Consider the following 18,490-nt stretch of genomic DNA (forward strand, 5'->3'; position numbering starts at 1 on the left):
AGTCTGAGAGTGCCTCTCTTCAATATTGCTTTTCTGTGGTACAGCAAGCTCGTTTCTGTGGACGTCCTTTTGAAATCAGTTTCTGTGAAAGTATTTGACTCGGTGCATCGCAGCAGATTGGCTGATACTACTTTCTTCTTGGTTGGAAAACTGATGGAGTAGGTATGGATGATGCAGATAAAAAAGGCGTCCCCGGTGTACTTGCTAACAGCAGTCTTGAACATTTTCCCATTTCCCAGCCGCTCCGCCGCCTCCAAAAGACATATCTGCAATCCATTTACCAAACGGTGATGTGAGGATCGGCTGGTCCATGCCCCACCAGATGGTCCAGACCCTAATCCCAAGCAGCCTCGTGCCGAATCAATCTGTCCCATCTGAAGTGATCTACAAGCGATTCGCTGTCTATATAAGCCCCAGGTCACAAAAGAATTGGATACGTCATGTGACCAACGGCCCGGTTACAGAATTTGTCATCGTAAGTTGCCTTGACACTATGGCCATTTTTCCAACCCCCTCTCATGAATACTCTGTGAAATCGGCTGAAAAACTGGTTGTTCCGGAAATCACTTTTTTTACGTCTGAAGCCGGACTGTTGATGCAGTCTGTGATAACGTCCGCTAAGTGATCAAATAGACAAAGACCCTTGGTTATAAACCCAAACCCTAACCATGCCGTACCGGTGAAACGAAAGTCTCTGCTGCGGAGCTAATCATGTGAAAACACCAACTGAAAAGTTTCAGTTCCATTGAACAAGAAAGCAAAACTCTCATATACATCTTGTTTATAAAAACTGTGTATCTGTCTTGTCCTCGAACGGGTCTTCCTAAATTTCCCTGGCTACTCAATTACTATCACTCAAACGTAAACGAATGAGACAAAGCGATTCCACAAATTCCGTAATAAATATCACTTTTCAATAAACGCGAAGCGTACTTTCGATAAAACCACATACTACTTGCCAGCTTCATCAGTAGGACCCACCGTTACATCGGTAGCTTCACACATAATTTCACAAACCTGCGTACGAAAGGTAAGGTCGTAGTGGAAAAAACTCATTCTAAGAAGAGACGCAGCTGAAGCACTTGTTTACAATACTCTTCAACCGAATGTGCTCCCCAAAGACCGCTTCCAGTTTCATTCGGTCCAACATTTGGGTAACGCAGTATGTTTTTGTGGGATGACTATGAATAAGGACCACATCACATTTTTTGGAACCTTAGGATTTATCAGCAACAGCTAGTTATGATTTTCCTCTTGTTCAAGGCGAGCGTTTTGGACATCCAGTGTCCCGACGTATTCGTGATTCAAAAAATACTAGATGAATCAATAAACGTGTGTGACGGCTGTCATCCAGGTCGTTAGGAACTACATTTGACTAGAAGACATTAAAAGCCACAAATTATCACAAAGACATTACATACGTAACAATCGACATTGGGAAATCGAGAACTACCGGGTTATCATGCATCCCTTTATCCCGTCCGGCTGAAGAAGTTCCATATTAGTGCACCAGCTGTACTTGCTACATACTACACCCTTTGAAGCGAATCTCAGCTGACAAATGTTGGCCAGTGACCTGAGGTGACACTGTTTGTGAGCCATTCAGTCATTGTAGAAAAATAGAAAGCGTTTGCTCCTCAGTTTGGAGGGAGTGGTTTGTTTCTCTTTATTGGAGGATGACAATGGAAAAGGCTCCATCCAGGAAAACAATAACATAGAATTCAAATCAAGCTAATCCGGTCGACCAATCTATCGGGTTTTACCCATTAGTTTGAATAATGCACCTAATCACCCCAAGGGTCCATTTATGGAGTAGCAAGGAAATATCGCTGCTTACTGCTGACATTCAAAACATATCTATTTGGCAAGGCCGTCCAACACCAACACATATCGATCTCATATCGATCGCCCGAAGACCACCTGGTACCTCAAACAGGGAGGTTTCTGTTACCTCTTATATACCTTTTTGTGCAGAATTCGGTATCCTCCTTAAAACCGTTAAAACGTGTAAACTTCCGTTTTCAGGGATGAAAACGGAATTCATTTGACATTTGTGTATCGGTCAGACTCCGTAGTACTTTTAATGAAGCCAGCTAGAAAGCAACATACATTAGGTGAATATTCCAATGTTATTGCACAACATTGAGTATTTCGAAAGTTGTTTTCGATAAGGTCTCGATTAACAAATACAATTTTAAACGAACTATGCAGTCGAAATGTTTGCGTGTTGGAGGAAAGTGTAGGATAAAAAGGGGCAAATAGGTCACACCACTAGGGTTGAATTAACAATCGTGGTTGGCTGACTGAAACAGGGTCAGTGTTTTGACGTGGTGTTTTTGATGACAGAATGTTGGCTTCTTTAGCCGAATAAATGTCAGACAAACTTGGAACGATTTCGTGGTGCTCAATACATTAGGCTGAACGAATCAGCTGGACTGATCCGGCGATTCTTATAGATCAGGTGAGCTGCCGTCGCGCTCATCATGTATTCCGCTTGCCCGGTTTTGCTTAGTAAGACCATATGCCCAGCAGTTCATGAGATAAGTATCGAGCCATTCGAAGAATTATTTCGCGGGACATTCGTAAACGAATGAATATATTACCGCGGAGGAATCTTGGACCGGTAACTTATCCTCGTTTTTTTTTTTGTGGTAAATAACTGATCACATGGTGAAGCGGATGTTTAACTGAGAGACACTGAACTATTTTTCTGACTGAGGTCATCGGTTTCCGCTTGAATACTCCAGAAGTCACGTCGCTTTTGTAAGTAGATGAGCCCTTTCGTGACTGACGGGTTTCTATCTTCTGTTACAAAAAACTGTCGCAAGTGTTTTGTCTTCCTATGCACCACCGAAACAAAGACACACACTTGACCGGTGACGAAACGCAGCGAGCAAAACCACATCCAGAGTCACTTTTGTCGTAGAATTCAGACGCACATCAGTGAACACTTCACTGAACATCAGTGGACCAGGGAACATCCCTTTAGTTCAATCAGTCTCAAATGAAACTGGTATTTCGTCCGGCGACGAATGTTGAAACTGACCCACTCGGAAGCAGCAAAATGAGACCCACTAAAAGATAACCATCTATTCCCTATCAGTGTGAAGGTCATTTCAGCAGCCCTGGTTTGCCCTGTAGCTATTTTATTCTTTCAGGTTGAAACTGACCCATTTGGAAGCAGCAAAATGAGACCCACTAAAAAATAACCATCTATTCCCTATCAGTGTGAAAGTCATTTCAGCAGCCCAGGTTTGCCCTGTAGCTATTTTATTCTTTCAGAGACCCATCGCCTACGATCAGACGAGCGGCACTTCATTCATTCAGTGGGGACTTCTCTTACGTAGGGTACTGTATTGCCGACCATTGAGAAAGTCAGTGGCCTAGGGTATTTTACATCCACGAAAGTAGTATGAAATAACTATGGTCCGCGGCAATTAGGGACCACTCACGTGACTCGACAGAGGCACTGTCGTTCGAGATAGTTTGATTGGTATCGCAGTATATTTTCATAAAGGAAACTACTCACAAGGTCGCTGAAAACTGTTCGACAGCCCACGACCAGTTTCGCCTTTCTTGGGGCTCATCAGGTAGGCGCAGTCCCCGAGTTTCCATCAACCTCATGTTCTACTTGAACCCAGTTTGACTGACCTCAAGAACGCGGACACCCCGTCGCTTCGCACATGTTCCTCACGGCAAAACATGTCAACTAAGCGGATAGCGGTAACAACCGCTACCGTGAAAAGCATAAAATGGCCGTTCATTCAGTCTAGATTTCCATATTGATGCCAGGCCTGAAAAGTACACGCAAATCATGTCACTTTGTCACACTACTCATCGGAAACATCCCAGGCTACACAGCAATAAAATCATGACGAGATATCTAAATTGTTACAAATGTGATGGTCTGTTAGCACGTGTTTGCGGCTGCTTCCGTCAATGTGGTATCTTAGTAACTAGGGTGATTCTAACAGTATCGTTTTGATCAGCAACCTTAGTGAATGTGTTCGGGGGATTTCTCATTATGGCTACCAAAAACGACAGCTTCTGTAACATAGGCATAAGCCGTCTACCACAATTCGCGTCTAATATTTCTAAAAAAAATACTAGAAAATATGTTAGGAGAGGATAGGTGTTTGTAGTTCATGGGGATCAAATGACCTGCACTGATCAGCACTCATAACAGAGATCACAGACTGAGCATGGCACCACCGATGGGCACAGAGGAATTCAATCCTGCTCAGCTCAATCCTATTACTTCAGTTGCTATGGTTTCGTTTGTCCGGATATCTGACCTGAAAAGCTTCGTCTGTGGTTGGGCTTCGCTATGTTACTGATCCTTTTCTGTGCCTCGCCCTAGGGCATTCACACCAACCTCAGTTTCCCGCCTAAGAAATCCGTGGCTTCGTGAAACAAGTTCATACTTTCGAGAAGTACACTCATTTGCAAATCAATCTGGTTTTCACGAGAGACTCAAATGAATCTCCCGTTTATGATATTCTACAACTGAATGTGCTGCCTCATGTTTCAGTTGACACGATATTCGAGATATCGCAGTATATTTTCACAAAGGGAACTACTCACAAGGTTTCTGAAAACTGTTCGACAGCCCACGACCGGTTTCGCCCTTCTTGGGGCTCAGCAGGTAGGCGCAGTCCCCGAATTTCCGTTAACCCTATGTTCTACTTGAACCCAAACTGGAATGTTTTCAAGAACTACGCTCATTTGCAAATCAATTTGATTTTCACGAGAGACTCAAGTGAATCTCCCGTTTATGACATTCATACTTTGCCTTCAGCTGGTTGTTGATTTCGACAAACTGACTTGCGAACAAACATGTTTTTTTAAAGGTTGTGTACAGGTTGGTCTTATGCTTAATCGGATCCTTGTGTAATACAAACTGTTACCATTAAAGTATATAACGAGGAAATAAGAGGACAAAGTTGGTTTTTGATGGTTTAGAACGTTTTGGCACATATCCGTTTGTCCTACTGTGAAGAGGCAACTTCAGGAGGATGAAGCATTGCAACGCATTTGGTTGAGCAATGTCATAAACGAAAGCTTCCAATGGGATTCGACCGAGCCTCCACTTTGAAACCATATTAGTATGCAAATGGGTGTATTTCTCGATATATATATGTATATATATATATATATATATATATATAATACAGCCGTTCACATGCATTAGCTCGTTCTAATTGGAAAACAACCTTTTATGTTCTTGAGTCACTGACGATGCTTACTGTTCCTGGATTCAATGTCTTCTCATCCAGCTCCTGGATGGTAGGCTGCACGACCCTTGGTCTGATAAACACATGCCGTTTACATGTAACCTACACTTTCATTGGTGAACATGCTCATGGTTTCATTGTGCTCTGACGTCACTGTAGACACCTCTTGGATGGAAGATTTCACTCATAAGGTTGATTGAAATTTTTCAACCAGAAAATTTCCCGTGATAACTCGAATACCGTAGCAAATGAAACCAGAAGCGGAGCACATTCAGCTGAAGAAAATCGTAAATGAGGGATTCATCTGGTTCCGCCGTCAACATTAATTCAATTGAAAATGATATTATTGCTCACTCTCCTGGTCTAACGGTGATACTACTGATGGGGAGGCGTGCGAGTAGTGTGTGTTGTTCTTGGAATTTCGCTTCACGTCTCTTGAAAAGGGGAGATCTGTTGCGGAATTTTTGGAGCCGCTTTGTAACAGTTGCTTAGATTTGAGCAATGGATGATTAGAGTCAATGAATATCCAGGAAAGTTCAAGAAGACGCGTTCAGGAGAAGGTGGATGTCCAGTTTTTGTAAATAAGATGCAAATGAGAGTTTTGCTTCCCTGTCCAATAGTCTGTAACCGGTCAATTGGCATTTTCTAAAAAAATACTCCGCAGCGAAGGCCTTCTTCCTTCCACTGGTATTCCATGATAGCTTTATGTTGTATGAAAATTCTCCGGTGGATTTGGTTGGGCTGATCTATATGTATGTTAACTGTGATACAGGGAAACTTCCACCTACTTGAAATCTGGTCTTCAAGAGGCGTGAGAATGACTGGATCAATAACCATACGAGTGTTTGCCACACAATCATCAACAGTGTTCACGGCATTGACAAAAAATTGAACCTATTGTCCTTGAGCCAAAAGATTCGCGGTGTCTTTCCGGTTCGCTTCAGTGCACAATCAACTGGGGGTGAAACCGTCAACGTTTCCATTTCCATCTAAGCAAATTTCGTTTTTGTTCATCGAGGTAACCATAAAGTCCCTGAAAGTAAGCAAGGAAAACTGATTCTTTAAAGGGAGACCCACTTGTTTGAGCAGGGCTCTCAAACTGAATGTAAGTTGACACAGTTCAGCCCACATCACCATCCAAATGTACCGATGTTGAGTGTTTGACCACCTTAAGCTAATCGTTTAAATCACCTTGGTGTTTTGATCACCTTACCCGTGGGAATCACATCTTCGAAACTCAAAGGATGAATTTTTTCAGAAGTTAATCCCCTCCCCTAAATACCGACAATTCACTTAGCCGACATCTCAAATTCACTACCATTTTGTCATTTATTCCTTATCGTTCGTTCATCGTTCTTTGTGGATCATTGGTAAAAAAAACTCATTTATTATCAAGCGGTGTACTTGGCGATTATCACTGTTCCGTAATATTCCCCTTATTTTCCTGGGAGATAACCTAACTGAGAGATAAACAGGATAAATTGTAATGCACTTATCATAAGGTTGCTGAAAATCCGTCGACAGCCCACGACCGGTTTCGCCTTTTTCGGGTCTCATCAGGTAGGCGCAGTCCCCGAGTTTCCGTCAACCTTATGTTCTACTTGAAACCAACTTGTACGAAATTAGCGAAACACACTCACTCAGCTGAATCTCTCGTTTGTGATGTTTCCAGGCCACTGAATGTGCTGCACCAGGCCGCCTCATGTTTCAGTCCCTAAGATATTCGAGATATCGCAATACATCTATACTTGTAATACACTACTCACTTCAAAGTCACCTTTCAGAGTAGAAATTTCGGAATCAATACTCTCTGTATCACAAGCATTTTTTCCCTAAAAGTTCACTTTTGTCGCTTTCCTCATGCATGCGTTTTATCCTACACACACATTCCGGGTCAAGTGGTTGTCTGGCACTTCACCGGCAGTGACGAATAGAGAGAGAATTGCTTGTCTTGTCTTTTTGGTATTCGACCCATACTCACTGGTGGGACCACTGTATTTTACCTAGCTAGTATGCTGAAGCTTCCACCCGTTTTTATCTCGTTTGTTAATTTCAGCCGAAATCGGCAAATCCACATCCGGATGGATACCAAGTTCGGGTCAGTTCGATCGGCTCCGGTGGGCACGAAGGCACTTGGTCCGATGTAGTACATACCCACCACACTTCTCCTGGAAGTGCAATCGGAGTGGTCAACCTGACGTGCCACTTTATCTATGTCAGCCAGCAGCGACATTGGAGCATGCAACTCACATGGACTCAGCCGGCGAGACTAATGACAGGAATGCACGTCGGTCGTTTGTCGCACTACACGGTGAGTGTAACCTCCCCTTAAAACCAGTCACTCCAGCCCATGAACAATCCACAGCAAGGTGGTCTATCAACTCCGACCTTTCAAGGAGAAGAATATCCTGGGATTGTTCAAGTTTTCGAATTCCTGTTAGGTCGTGTTCGTATTCTTAGTGCACAGGTATATGCACTAATAACAGTTTGACACTGGTGCATAGTAGGTTAGAGTTACTAGTTGCTCCATGACAAAATAAATGCAGTGCGAACAATGGAATAAGTCAAAAGGTGAGAGTCCCTGGGTGAAAGTCCGGACGGCGGAACGTGCTTTCTTCGCAGTATAGTTTCTACACGTGTTCCATGGTTGTCCGTGGACTTCAAGTGGTTAGCTGGCTCCCTGCCCGCTGAGCGTGCGCGACTGTGCGATGAGCGCGTGTATAATACGTGGAATCGTTTCGATGTGCACGAGACGGGTACTGACTTGTTGTCGGTCAAGGTCGCGAGCGGGACAGTGTTTATCACGTGGTTTGTGTGATTGAGGAGCTAAGGCTTCGTGTGATCTGGTAAATACGAATGTACTGGACAAATTATATGAAGTTGGTTGAGGGAACAAGGAAGTGACTGCTACAAGGCACGTTGGACTGTAGCTCAAACCAATCTTGAAAAAGGCCCGGTCATCGACCTTTAATGACAATGATCAATATTACCCAATGATGGGAGCAATGACGTTCCTTTATAAAAACGGTCATCTTCAATGCTTGACTGTCTCAGTCTTCATTCCATGGGGAAAATGGAAGCCGTCAGTTACTTGAGTCATTGACTCCAACACTGTCATCAGTCCCTTGAATTGTTTTTGCGCGATCTATGAATGACAAAATGAGTAACAAACATTATGCAGAAGTCACGTGGTTGAACATGACGAGGCTCGGTTGCTCAAAGTGTCCCGGGTCCACCAAAAGTCTTCTCTAAACAACTCGGTCCAGTAAGGGGAGGTCAGCGGCTGTCAGTTGTAGAAGAATCTCAAACCATTTTAAAGAAAACATCAGCACACCTACAAAGATCCGTCTTTTATACTTATAGTTTAGGCACCCAGTGTTCTCGAACCACGACTTTTGAGGGCTTCAATTTGCCCTTCACCTTCTGGTTGTAATAAATCTGTTGAGTAGAAAAAACCTGCTCTTATAAACGCGCAACCGGGTTCGCAAAAGCCTTTGGTTCGAACAGAGAGACTGAAGACTTCTTGAGCATCATCTGAATGATACGACCATCTTCCGCACATCATTTCGAACGGTTGTTAGTCAATCCAGTGGACTAGACCACCTTCTTATTTCGATATCCTCCGTGGAACACTGTCTCCATTTTGTCATCACCTAAGCTCACTAATTGTCCACTGCCCCAAAGAGGGACCCAGTCGGATAGTGTTAGTAGGAAGAAGCAAGGAGTAGTTTTTTCGGAACTCTTCATTCTGCTGGTCTGGATAAAATTGTGAGTCAGTCTTAGGGTGACCCGGGCCCAAATTCCAAGCCTGGCGCACCAGAATCAGCATGAAGTATTGTACACAGGTTTCTCTAATGAAGATGCAAGAATGCTCTTCTACCTGTTATGTACCTCACTCTGAACATCAAGCGGGAAAGCAGAAGCACATGCGTGTTCAACGAACTGCGAACTATGTTTTCATTCATAAAACACAGTTTCTGCGGTGCTGATGTTTCGCTCTTGGCTGTTCCCATCTGTATGCTACTTTGTTCAAATGAAACGAATGGATCAAGCCTTTACAACCTGTAGATCGATGGATTCGCCTCAATCGCTCCTTTTCTTCTCCAGGTAACCTATGGACAGATGCGATCGCAAAATCGGCGCGAGCTGTCTGTTCAACCTACTAACGACAGAAATGAACCGATAGTTGAACACATCATCGACTGGCTTCAATCGGACACCGTGTATGCAGCAGTTGTCCGACCGATGATCAAACCAACTCAGCTTCTCACCCAAGATGCACTGGTTGATTTGTACGGCATACCTGAAGAAGTGCACTGTGCTACCCCAAAAACAGGTGAGTACCGTCGGTTGTTACGGTTTTGTCGAGGGGAGCGTAAACATACGAACAATAGAAGGTTTGTGTGCATTTTCGCTGTGTCGTTTAGCAAAACGCTAGGGGTTTTATTGAAATACGTTTGTGAGGATTTAACTCTGATTGCGACACCCTACAAACACATACGTACCGGCTAACAGTGATTAGCAATTGGGAGTTTCTCACTGACCTCCGTGCTGTTTTGTTAAGGGGGCCTCCTATGAGCTAGTCTGTGCACTCAGGTGAACCATATACTTACCACTCTCTACATTCAGTCAGCATACAGCATCACCGAACAACTGGGGTCGAAATTTTGTGAACGACACTCTTCTTATTCCACAGGCACCGACCGTTTGATTGCCTTTCAAACGCTCTTGGCACTGTGAGCCACCACAACTAAAAGTAGCTAGGTTAAAGCCAGTCAAGACTAAATAATCGATTATCCTTTTATGTACAGTGTTGGCAAGGTGGTTGTTGACCGAGAAGGCAGCGGTGATGACGAACAAAATTCGTGTCATCCTAGTGACCCATACAGTCAAGCGCATACGCAAATAACTAATATTCCTTCAGTTGTGATACTGACCATTACGGTTGAGTGCTGACCGAGCTATATGCACCTACCAGATGCATTCGTAAGCAAGTGCGCGCAGTCCAACTTAGGTTACGAAACAATCGCACACAGAAGTGGTTGACGGCAGCGCTTCAGGATTGCTGAGGAGAAACTCAGGCTAAGATGACCACAGCCTATTTAATATTGCGCGTAAAGATATATTTCGATTAATACCTCCGATTCGAACTAAGTTTACCATCCGGCGAGTTCATTATCCGGGACAAAGTGATGGCCACGCACTGATTTAGAATTACGAGGTGTAGCCACTGAACATCTGTCTCTGATGGGATGTGTGCGCCATAACAAGGAATTATGCACAACTGTACTGTCCAAGCGTCAAGACGAACGCAAACGAACACTCGGCAGTGTGGATGCAGCGTCAGAACTTCGGCTTCAACCGTTCCAGACAAGTGGGTTTAGACTGTGCGCAAACAAATTATGGTGAACGTTTCAAGTGACAAAGTAAGGCCATTCTTCCCTTCATATTCACCTGGAGAGTTAGTTCTGTGTCTGCATGTCAATCGAAATCCCATCTTGTTACCCGATACGTTGCATCTGTTACTTTAATTCGTTTTTGTCCAACCGGTTTTCGTTCATCAACTACCACTGACTCTTCCCAATTGTTGACCGTAACTTGGATGCAGTGTTCCACAAATCGGGTAACTAAAGTCAACCTCCAGAAGAAAACTTCAATGTTTAACACAGCCGTCCCCCTTAGGAATTACCTGAAAACTTTGGCTCATGCTTCCAGCGTTTTGCAACCTTCGTGTAAAAACGTCCCTCTCACGGTGTAGGCCATTATATCCGTCGTTATGGGGAACGCTGCGTTCCATCGTTATCCGTGCCAGTACATCAAGGAAAGCCCAATGGATTCGTTTGTGTGTGATTTAACAGTCGCCAGACGGAGAATTTTCCAGGCCATCCGGCATTCCAGATAACAAGATTGCCATGGCCCGAAATATGCCTGAGGCTTATGTAGATGAAAGGCTATTTAACGAGTACGTACTGCTTTCATGCTTTCACACTCCTATGCTTCCCACTCTGTAATTAACTGGCTGCTGGACTAATCGGACAGAATTCACCACTCTGCCCCGTTGTGAAGAGCTTTTGCCGGACACCCAAAATGAATAGAACAGAATGACCCTGAGGGCCTTGGTGGATTAGTGCACATTGCAAAAGGGCAAGCGTACGAACAAACGGTACACCATATGCTTGCTTGCGATGTTTTTTTGCCACAAATCACACCATTCATCATCGCAGCCACTGTTTTTGTGATCGGCTTTTCTACGATTGATCGTGGTTATTAGTGAGCTTCCCTTTGGTTTGACCAAATATTTCAGGGGGGAGGTGTTCACGGTTTGCGATAATCCCTTATGCAAGGGTGGTATATTTCAGTTTCCGTCAGAGCTTTCTGCTTCCGAAGGGTGACTTCCCCACTTCACAGGATCCCTGAAAACAAACCTTTTTACGCTGTTCGGTTGCCAACCTCTATGTGCCAAATAGTATCTCTCCTCTTCATTTGTAGTTTCTACATATACATCAACCAGCTGTAGCTCTGATTCGGTGAAAGGCAACTAACCACCAATGAGTCATTGTGCTATTCGTTGGCGATCCCGATTCCCAAGCAGGACGTCTCCGTAGATCAGAGACGCTATTCGGTAGCCTGCCTAACTTGGAGTCAGGACACAATGGGGGGATGGTGATTGTCTTTTGTACCGATCACCAGTTGTTTTCCAAATGCGTTAGCCAAAGAAGCAGTAGACATCTTTGCACTACCTGGTATCTCCTTACCAATCGACAACCGTTGAACTACAGCCACGAATATTAATTAGATCGTGAAGCTATGACGACTGATTTTTATGGGTTCTTCATTTCGATCCAAACCAAACCAAACCATTGGTGTCTTCTTGGGAGAAAAAAAGCTCACTAAGCCGGCTTAGGGACACACAAATTAAACAATCTTTTCAATCTAGCCCATGCGTGGATCCGAACAGCTTGAGCTACTGAGGCCACTCGGTTTCAATCGAAGCTAAAATTCTCCGCACCGGTTATTAATGGATTCGTCAGAGGTAGCACTGAAAATAACTAATGAACAAAAAGACCAAGTAGAACATAAGGTTGAGGGAAACTCAGGGACTGTGCCTACCTGATGAGCCCCAAGAAGGGCGAAACCGGTCGTGGGCTGTCGAACAGTTTTCAGCAACCTTGTGAGTAGTTTCCTTTGTGAAAATATACTGTGATATCTCGAATATCGTGCCAACTGAAACATGAGGCGGCCTGTGTGCACCACATTCATTTGTAGATCATAAACGAGAGATTCAGTTAAGTCTCTCCAGGAAAACTAGTCCCCATCTTTGGTTTATCATCAGAGGTATAGTGCAACCTAGTTGGGTTCGCCATTTTCAAGGATTTTTATTCCTTATCCATATACTTCATTTGACACAGCCAACTAGAGCTGTTCTATGAGAGCTCTGACGTTCCCTTGGTTTTGACCTTCAAACGCTACCATGCTCCAAAACCGGAGGAGCTCCCATCATCGGTGTTCATTTTTTCCTACATTACCATGACTGGGTTGCTTAGACTCGTGTTCCACAGAACTGGGACCTGTCGATCAGTGTAATGAGTGAAGATATCACAAACAATTGATCCAGTTATATAGATAAAGGCCTTGTTGGAGTTGCAAGGCACCTACAAACCTCACCAGAACTGCGATGGCTGGACTCATCAAGTAGTATGAGATTTCGAGGGAACCAGGTAGGACGTGTATCGATCACATCCTCACATAACATCAAATGTGTGAACTGGAGATAGTTCAGACACGCAACTGTTAACCGGGAGAGCAGTGGTTCTAGCCCAGTCCTGGCTCTTAGAGTATTTCTGTCTAGGCTTGAGCTATTTGTCAGTACCTTAGCCCATGTGCTCCTTGCAATCTGCATTCAGCTGTGCACCGAGACGTCGTTGAGCAATGGTTTCTTCATCTTGCCAGCGGCACAACTACTGTCAGTCATTTGTGACGGTCCTCCTTATCTTCAAATAGGCCTCCATCCCCGAGAATCAATCGGTTTCCTTACATATACTTAGCCAATGGGGAGTGCTCCGGAGATCTGTCCGTAATCTCTTCGCAACTGAAGTTAAGATTTTCCCACGTCTACTGAAGCTGGGCAGGAGTGACTAACCTCACCATTTTTGTCCGATTTTGTCAATAACATAATCAAGGAGTGAATTGTCCAAGAAACTGAACATCAAGATCACATCTAGAGAGAAATTAGTGGAATTTGAATTTAGGCATGACACTGTTCCGCCATTTGATAATCACAGCCTACATTAAGTATTCTAAACGGAGGATCAAATATGGTTCCTTGATTCAGCATACCGTTTTCGCCTCGAAAGAGCAAAGTCTTGGAGTTTTCCACTACTCTCTTAGCAAGAAGCTCCGATTCCTGAAAGCAACCACTGAATGCCCGAAATCTACCGAAACACACAGCTCCGCTAGATGCTGAGTGGGCAGACAACGTCCCCTCAATATGCAGTCCGTCCCTGCCTTGTATCAAGTCCAGACCGCGTGCGTCAGCATTGAACTAAGTTCAGACAGCGTCCCTCCAACAAATAGCTTAAGGCCGCCGTACTTTCGCACTCGCGTGTTTGGAGTATGGCTGTTGTGTTCCCTTCCGTGAGTCTTTTTCTCTCCGACAATAGGCACTGGAGCGGGTCAGCAGCAGATACCACAGGCATAACATCTCCTCCCTTTGAAGTAGAAAGGTTGGAATATTGGACGGTTGCATTAGCCATGACTGCGCTGTGACAGATGAAGTTATCGCACACACTGTACAAGCAGTGACATCTTTGGTGTCAGAAATAAATTGAGATGAGGCTAAACGGCCAAGATCACAAAATGACAGTGGTAGTGTTTGCAATATGTGGTTGCGAAACCCGTGCGACACAAAGAAGTTAGATATATTCAAGTAGTTGATCATCAGTTGCAGAACACGCTGTAAGTGACTGTGGCATGCAGGCGAGTATTTGGCAGTGGGTCAGAGTTTCCAAGGCCGATGATTTTCTTCAAGTCACAATGGTTAGGGCACCTATGCCTGAAAATTACGTCTCTAATATATAAAGCCATTTTCTGCGAGACCATGATCATAACCTCGGTGGACAGCTCAAATCCTGGCTGAACACATTTTAGAGCGTGATCCGCGGTCTGGGCTTTCGCTCGTGATTTGTGTAAACGAAACCATATCTGATTCAATATATTCACCGAGTGGGATTCAAACGGAATAGCCTGAGATTTCACTGAGATGACAGTGGAACCGTATCACCTTTAACTAGGACCAAAATCAGTTGAGTCGAAATAAACTGTGGAAAAGAACGAAATCCCTCTATTCCAGATCAATGAAATAGCGAGTGTATAAGTTACCGAGCGTATCTTTTTTTGGTAGCTGGGAATAGCCTCCGTCAAAAGAAATTACCATTCTGGTTTTGTGGCTTTGCACTTTTTCAACGGCTTTGCTCTTAGGAGAGGATTCATAAACACTCCGAAAGCCTGCCATTTCTACCGTTCAATTCGGTTCCACTCACTAGCCGAAACAACTACCTAAATCTTTTTACAGCTGAATTCAACGTCCGTCCACCATGGGTCACTCAGACCGGTGTCACTCGCCCTAGTTCACCGAACGTTCGGATTGGCTGTGCAGCGGTTGAGCATGTCTCGGAGATCAAAAATTCTATAAACCCGGTCGAGTACGAAATAATGGCGGTCACACTGGGATCGAAAATGGAGAGAACCATTCTGGCTCAATGGTCCTCCGTTCAAGTATCCAACGCGAAATACAGACATGTATTCCATATTGATCTGAGCAAGCCCATATTACGCCGCCGTTCGCTGACCCACGAAACTCGACTGATTGGCTCACGTCTGGAACCGAAAAGGAGTTATGCGATTACATTGAAGGCGTGTACGAAGGTGAGTGAGCAAGAATTTTGAGTTATGCTCAAGAAAACCGACTCTGAAAGCAAGTAGTGAGTAGAACGCAAACCCGTTGAAGACACGCTCGTGTTTTGTTGACAAGCAACAAGCGTTTTTGATATATCGCTTGAAGAAGGAGAGTTTAGATCCATAAATCACATTCCAGACAGTAGTTAATGGCTGACAAAGCTTTAAAAATAGTCAAGCCATCTTAGGCAGTTTGCAGGAGGTTTATCGATTCATCCATCAATTTAAACACAAGCACGCCACGTTTGATAGCGATGACCAAGCAACATAAATTGGAAATTAGGTTGGTTGAAATATTCAGCGTACTGAGGAATCGTTTAGGTGAATTTTCATCAAGACTTCACGTGTCTGGAGTGTTTCCGCCCGCTCGTGCGTTTACACATGAATTTTCCCGGTGTTCGGAATGGATTTATTCAGAATCCTTACAGAAACACTTCTTTGGGGATGTGATCGAGACATTCAGTGAGGTTCCAAGTGAGTCTCCCGTCAAAACCAAACTGCTATGCAAATGAGAGTATTTCGCTAAAATACTAAATAATTCTAATGATGTTTACCGTGGCTTATTAAGCATTTCACACCTGAAGGTCACGTGAAGTGCTACCGATGGAGTGAGCTTGATCAAAACCACACTTTACACAACACCTCAGGGAACAAATTACCCGCGCTGGCTGTTTTATACAACCAATCAATCAATTTCTCTCAATGAAGTCAGTCTATACACTGTACAGTTCTTCAAACCTCCTATCGTGAGCATCTCACCAACGTCAGGGAACCCACGATCCTGGAGAGAATCTGGCAAACCGTTGTAATATGAGAAGATTTGGGAAGTTTTGATGAGGTTTCGTCCTATAAGTGAAACTAATCTATGCTGAAAAGCTTAGAAGCCCTATGCAGCTGATTCATCCTTGTTAGGAATCATCTAGAATGCGCATCTCACGAAAATTCTGGGAGTTTTGAAACCGCGAACTTCGAGATATCCTGGGCTTTCGTGAGACGCCCACTGTTGACGTGACCTAAGGATAAAAAAGCTATACAGTGCTTCAGCATTCGAGTAATTTTATGAAAGTGCAAACCGGAGTGTGTCACTGTTTCGGAAGACGATGGCCCATTGATTATGCAGCTGTTTCGATCACACTTATCAGAAAGGTCAGATTCCTGAAAGTAACCTCAGAACCCCGGAACCTACTGAGACCCTAAAACCACCAAAATCTTAATAGGAAACCTGCAAGCATCCAGGCTAGTCAATCATTCAGTCAATTCAGCAAAAGCCGATGGGTGCTCATGCACACAACACAAGCACGACCGAATGTGATCAGCATTCAGGCGTTTCATAGGGGCACGACCGATGTTGATGGGTGTTCACTAACGCCTACCAGACCATCTAAATTAATGTCAGAAACTCCCATCTAAATAGCGCGGGGCCGTTGTAACTTTTGCTCTCGCACTCGCACGCACTCACACGCTTGTTCGGAATATAGCTGTGGTATTCCATTCTGTGAGTCTTTTTTCGGGCACTGGGCACTGAGGCAGGTTAGCAGCAGATACCTCAGATTGGCGAATCAACAGATACAACAACTTTGTTGCGTCACTTTAAAAAACTAACTCCGCTCGTTAGCCACAATTTGAAGACCTCTTTCTGGGAGTTTGTTTTCTGTCTACACATTGGAGGTCATCGAACATGAATAAGTTATCCTGTTAGCGCTTCAGTGATGTGAGCAGAACGCCCGACACTTCGGATGGTGACCCAGTAAGAGACTTTGGTTGAGTCGATCGACGGCCCGCCAGTCAGGAAGCACTACAGACGTTTGAAACCTGCCGGACACCTTTTGCTTCAGGAGTTGGTGGCTGCAGGAGTTTGTAGAACTCGGTTCACCTAACAGGGCTGTCAATGCAATTCGTTTCTTGTCAGAACTATTTATACCAACCCCTAAATGGTGACGAAACGTTTTCAAATCAATTGCCAAGCTTGGCGAACAACTCAACAGTCACCTGATCACCGTCGAACTCTTATAGACTCACTGGCAATGTGAATAACGTTGACCGCTGAGTATAAAAAAAGTCATCCAATGATAAGTACCAATCCGACTGGCTAAGCTTACTAATCAATTGCTGCGACTGGTATTGCGACGTCTCCAAAACATTGTGTCCGTCACTGTCTAGATATTTGTGACTATTCGAGCGCTAGTGAGAGAGACGTTAGTAGCTTAGACCGTGTTGATGGCTCGCATTCTTTGCAGCTTGTCTGCAGACATTCTGTCATAGGTCGAGGTGGAATCATCAGTGCGCATTCGTCCGTTGTGAATACGTTGATCACTGTCGTGTTCGTGTTTGTATAAGTCTCTTCAACTGGGGGCGATCTGTGACGATGACTGGTCGTTCGGATGATCGATCCTGCTGGTCGGTAAATGGTTGAAGTCAAGGTCAAAAGTTACAAACGTTGACTGATTAGAGGGCTGGTCAGCTGACCAGCTAACCAATCAAGAACGGCAGGAAATGACAACAGACGATGACCACATCTCACAATTCTGAGGCCCGCCGGTAATACAGAGGGAGAGAATGCCACTTAGATCAATCTGCTCACCAGCAGGAGCTCGGAAGCTGGAGAAAGATCTGTTGAGTAAAGAATTTGTTTGCTGGATCAGAACACACACAATGCATAGTGCTGGATATTTTTTCAACAAACTGTAGAACATAAAGGTAGAAGATGATGCAATTATGCTCCCTTTTGATGTTGGGTTCACCACCAATCAACCTCAAACTAGCTAGACGCACCGTAATGAAATTACGCGAAAAAAAACACCTGAATAAAACGAAACTGTTATGAAACCGTAAACCATACGGAAGCCCCTGGGATTTTGCGTTTCAAATTTGGCGGACAAATTTATTAACAACTGAAAGGAACTCCAGTGGGATCACAAATGTTCGGATTTGTCAGCGAAATGATACAGAATAGATCGTAACGCCGACAGTCGAACCCCGACTCTGATGCAGCTAGGAGGGCGATATTCTCTTCACTACGAAACAGACAAGAATACATAAATTCACGACACTACATCCGAAGATATCAAGTTTACAACTGATCTTGAAGAGGAAAAGCAATTCCCGTTGTTGAATCTACTCGCTGGTGGAACTAAAGACGGGAATACTCAAAATTGGGTTCAGCATACCAGCTAATAAGCCAGCCTGGTGACCATCTAAAGAATCACGGAAAGTTGCATTTAAACATGAGGTGGCCTGGTGCAGCACATTCAGTTGCCTGGAAACATCACAAACGAGAGATTCAGCTGGGTTCTAGGTGAGTC

At 44.2% G+C, this 18,490-nt stretch overlaps 1 protein-coding gene across 1 annotated transcript in view; it reads left to right on the forward strand.

Annotated features, from left to right (window-relative positions):
* Window positions 1-18,490, forward strand: part of T265_13645 (hypothetical protein) — a gene marked incomplete at both ends in the record, with an annotated part of 78,430 nt that overhangs the window by 25,149 nt on the left and 34,791 nt on the right. Inside the window, 5 exons of the mRNA XM_009169866.1 lie at window positions 240-475; window positions 7,291-7,545; window positions 7,582-7,701; window positions 9,342-9,570; window positions 14,806-15,158. Coding sequence (XP_009168130.1) covers window positions 240-475; window positions 7,291-7,545; window positions 7,582-7,701; window positions 9,342-9,570; window positions 14,806-15,158 — 1,193 coding nt within the window. The remainder of the gene's footprint in view (window positions 1-239; window positions 476-7,290; window positions 7,546-7,581; window positions 7,702-9,341; window positions 9,571-14,805; window positions 15,159-18,490) is intronic.

Source organism: Opisthorchis viverrini, assembly GCF_000715545.1.
Source record: "Opisthorchis viverrini unplaced genomic scaffold opera_v5_89, whole genome shotgun sequence".
Taxonomy (NCBI): domain Eukaryota; kingdom Metazoa; phylum Platyhelminthes; class Trematoda; order Opisthorchiida; family Opisthorchiidae; genus Opisthorchis; species Opisthorchis viverrini.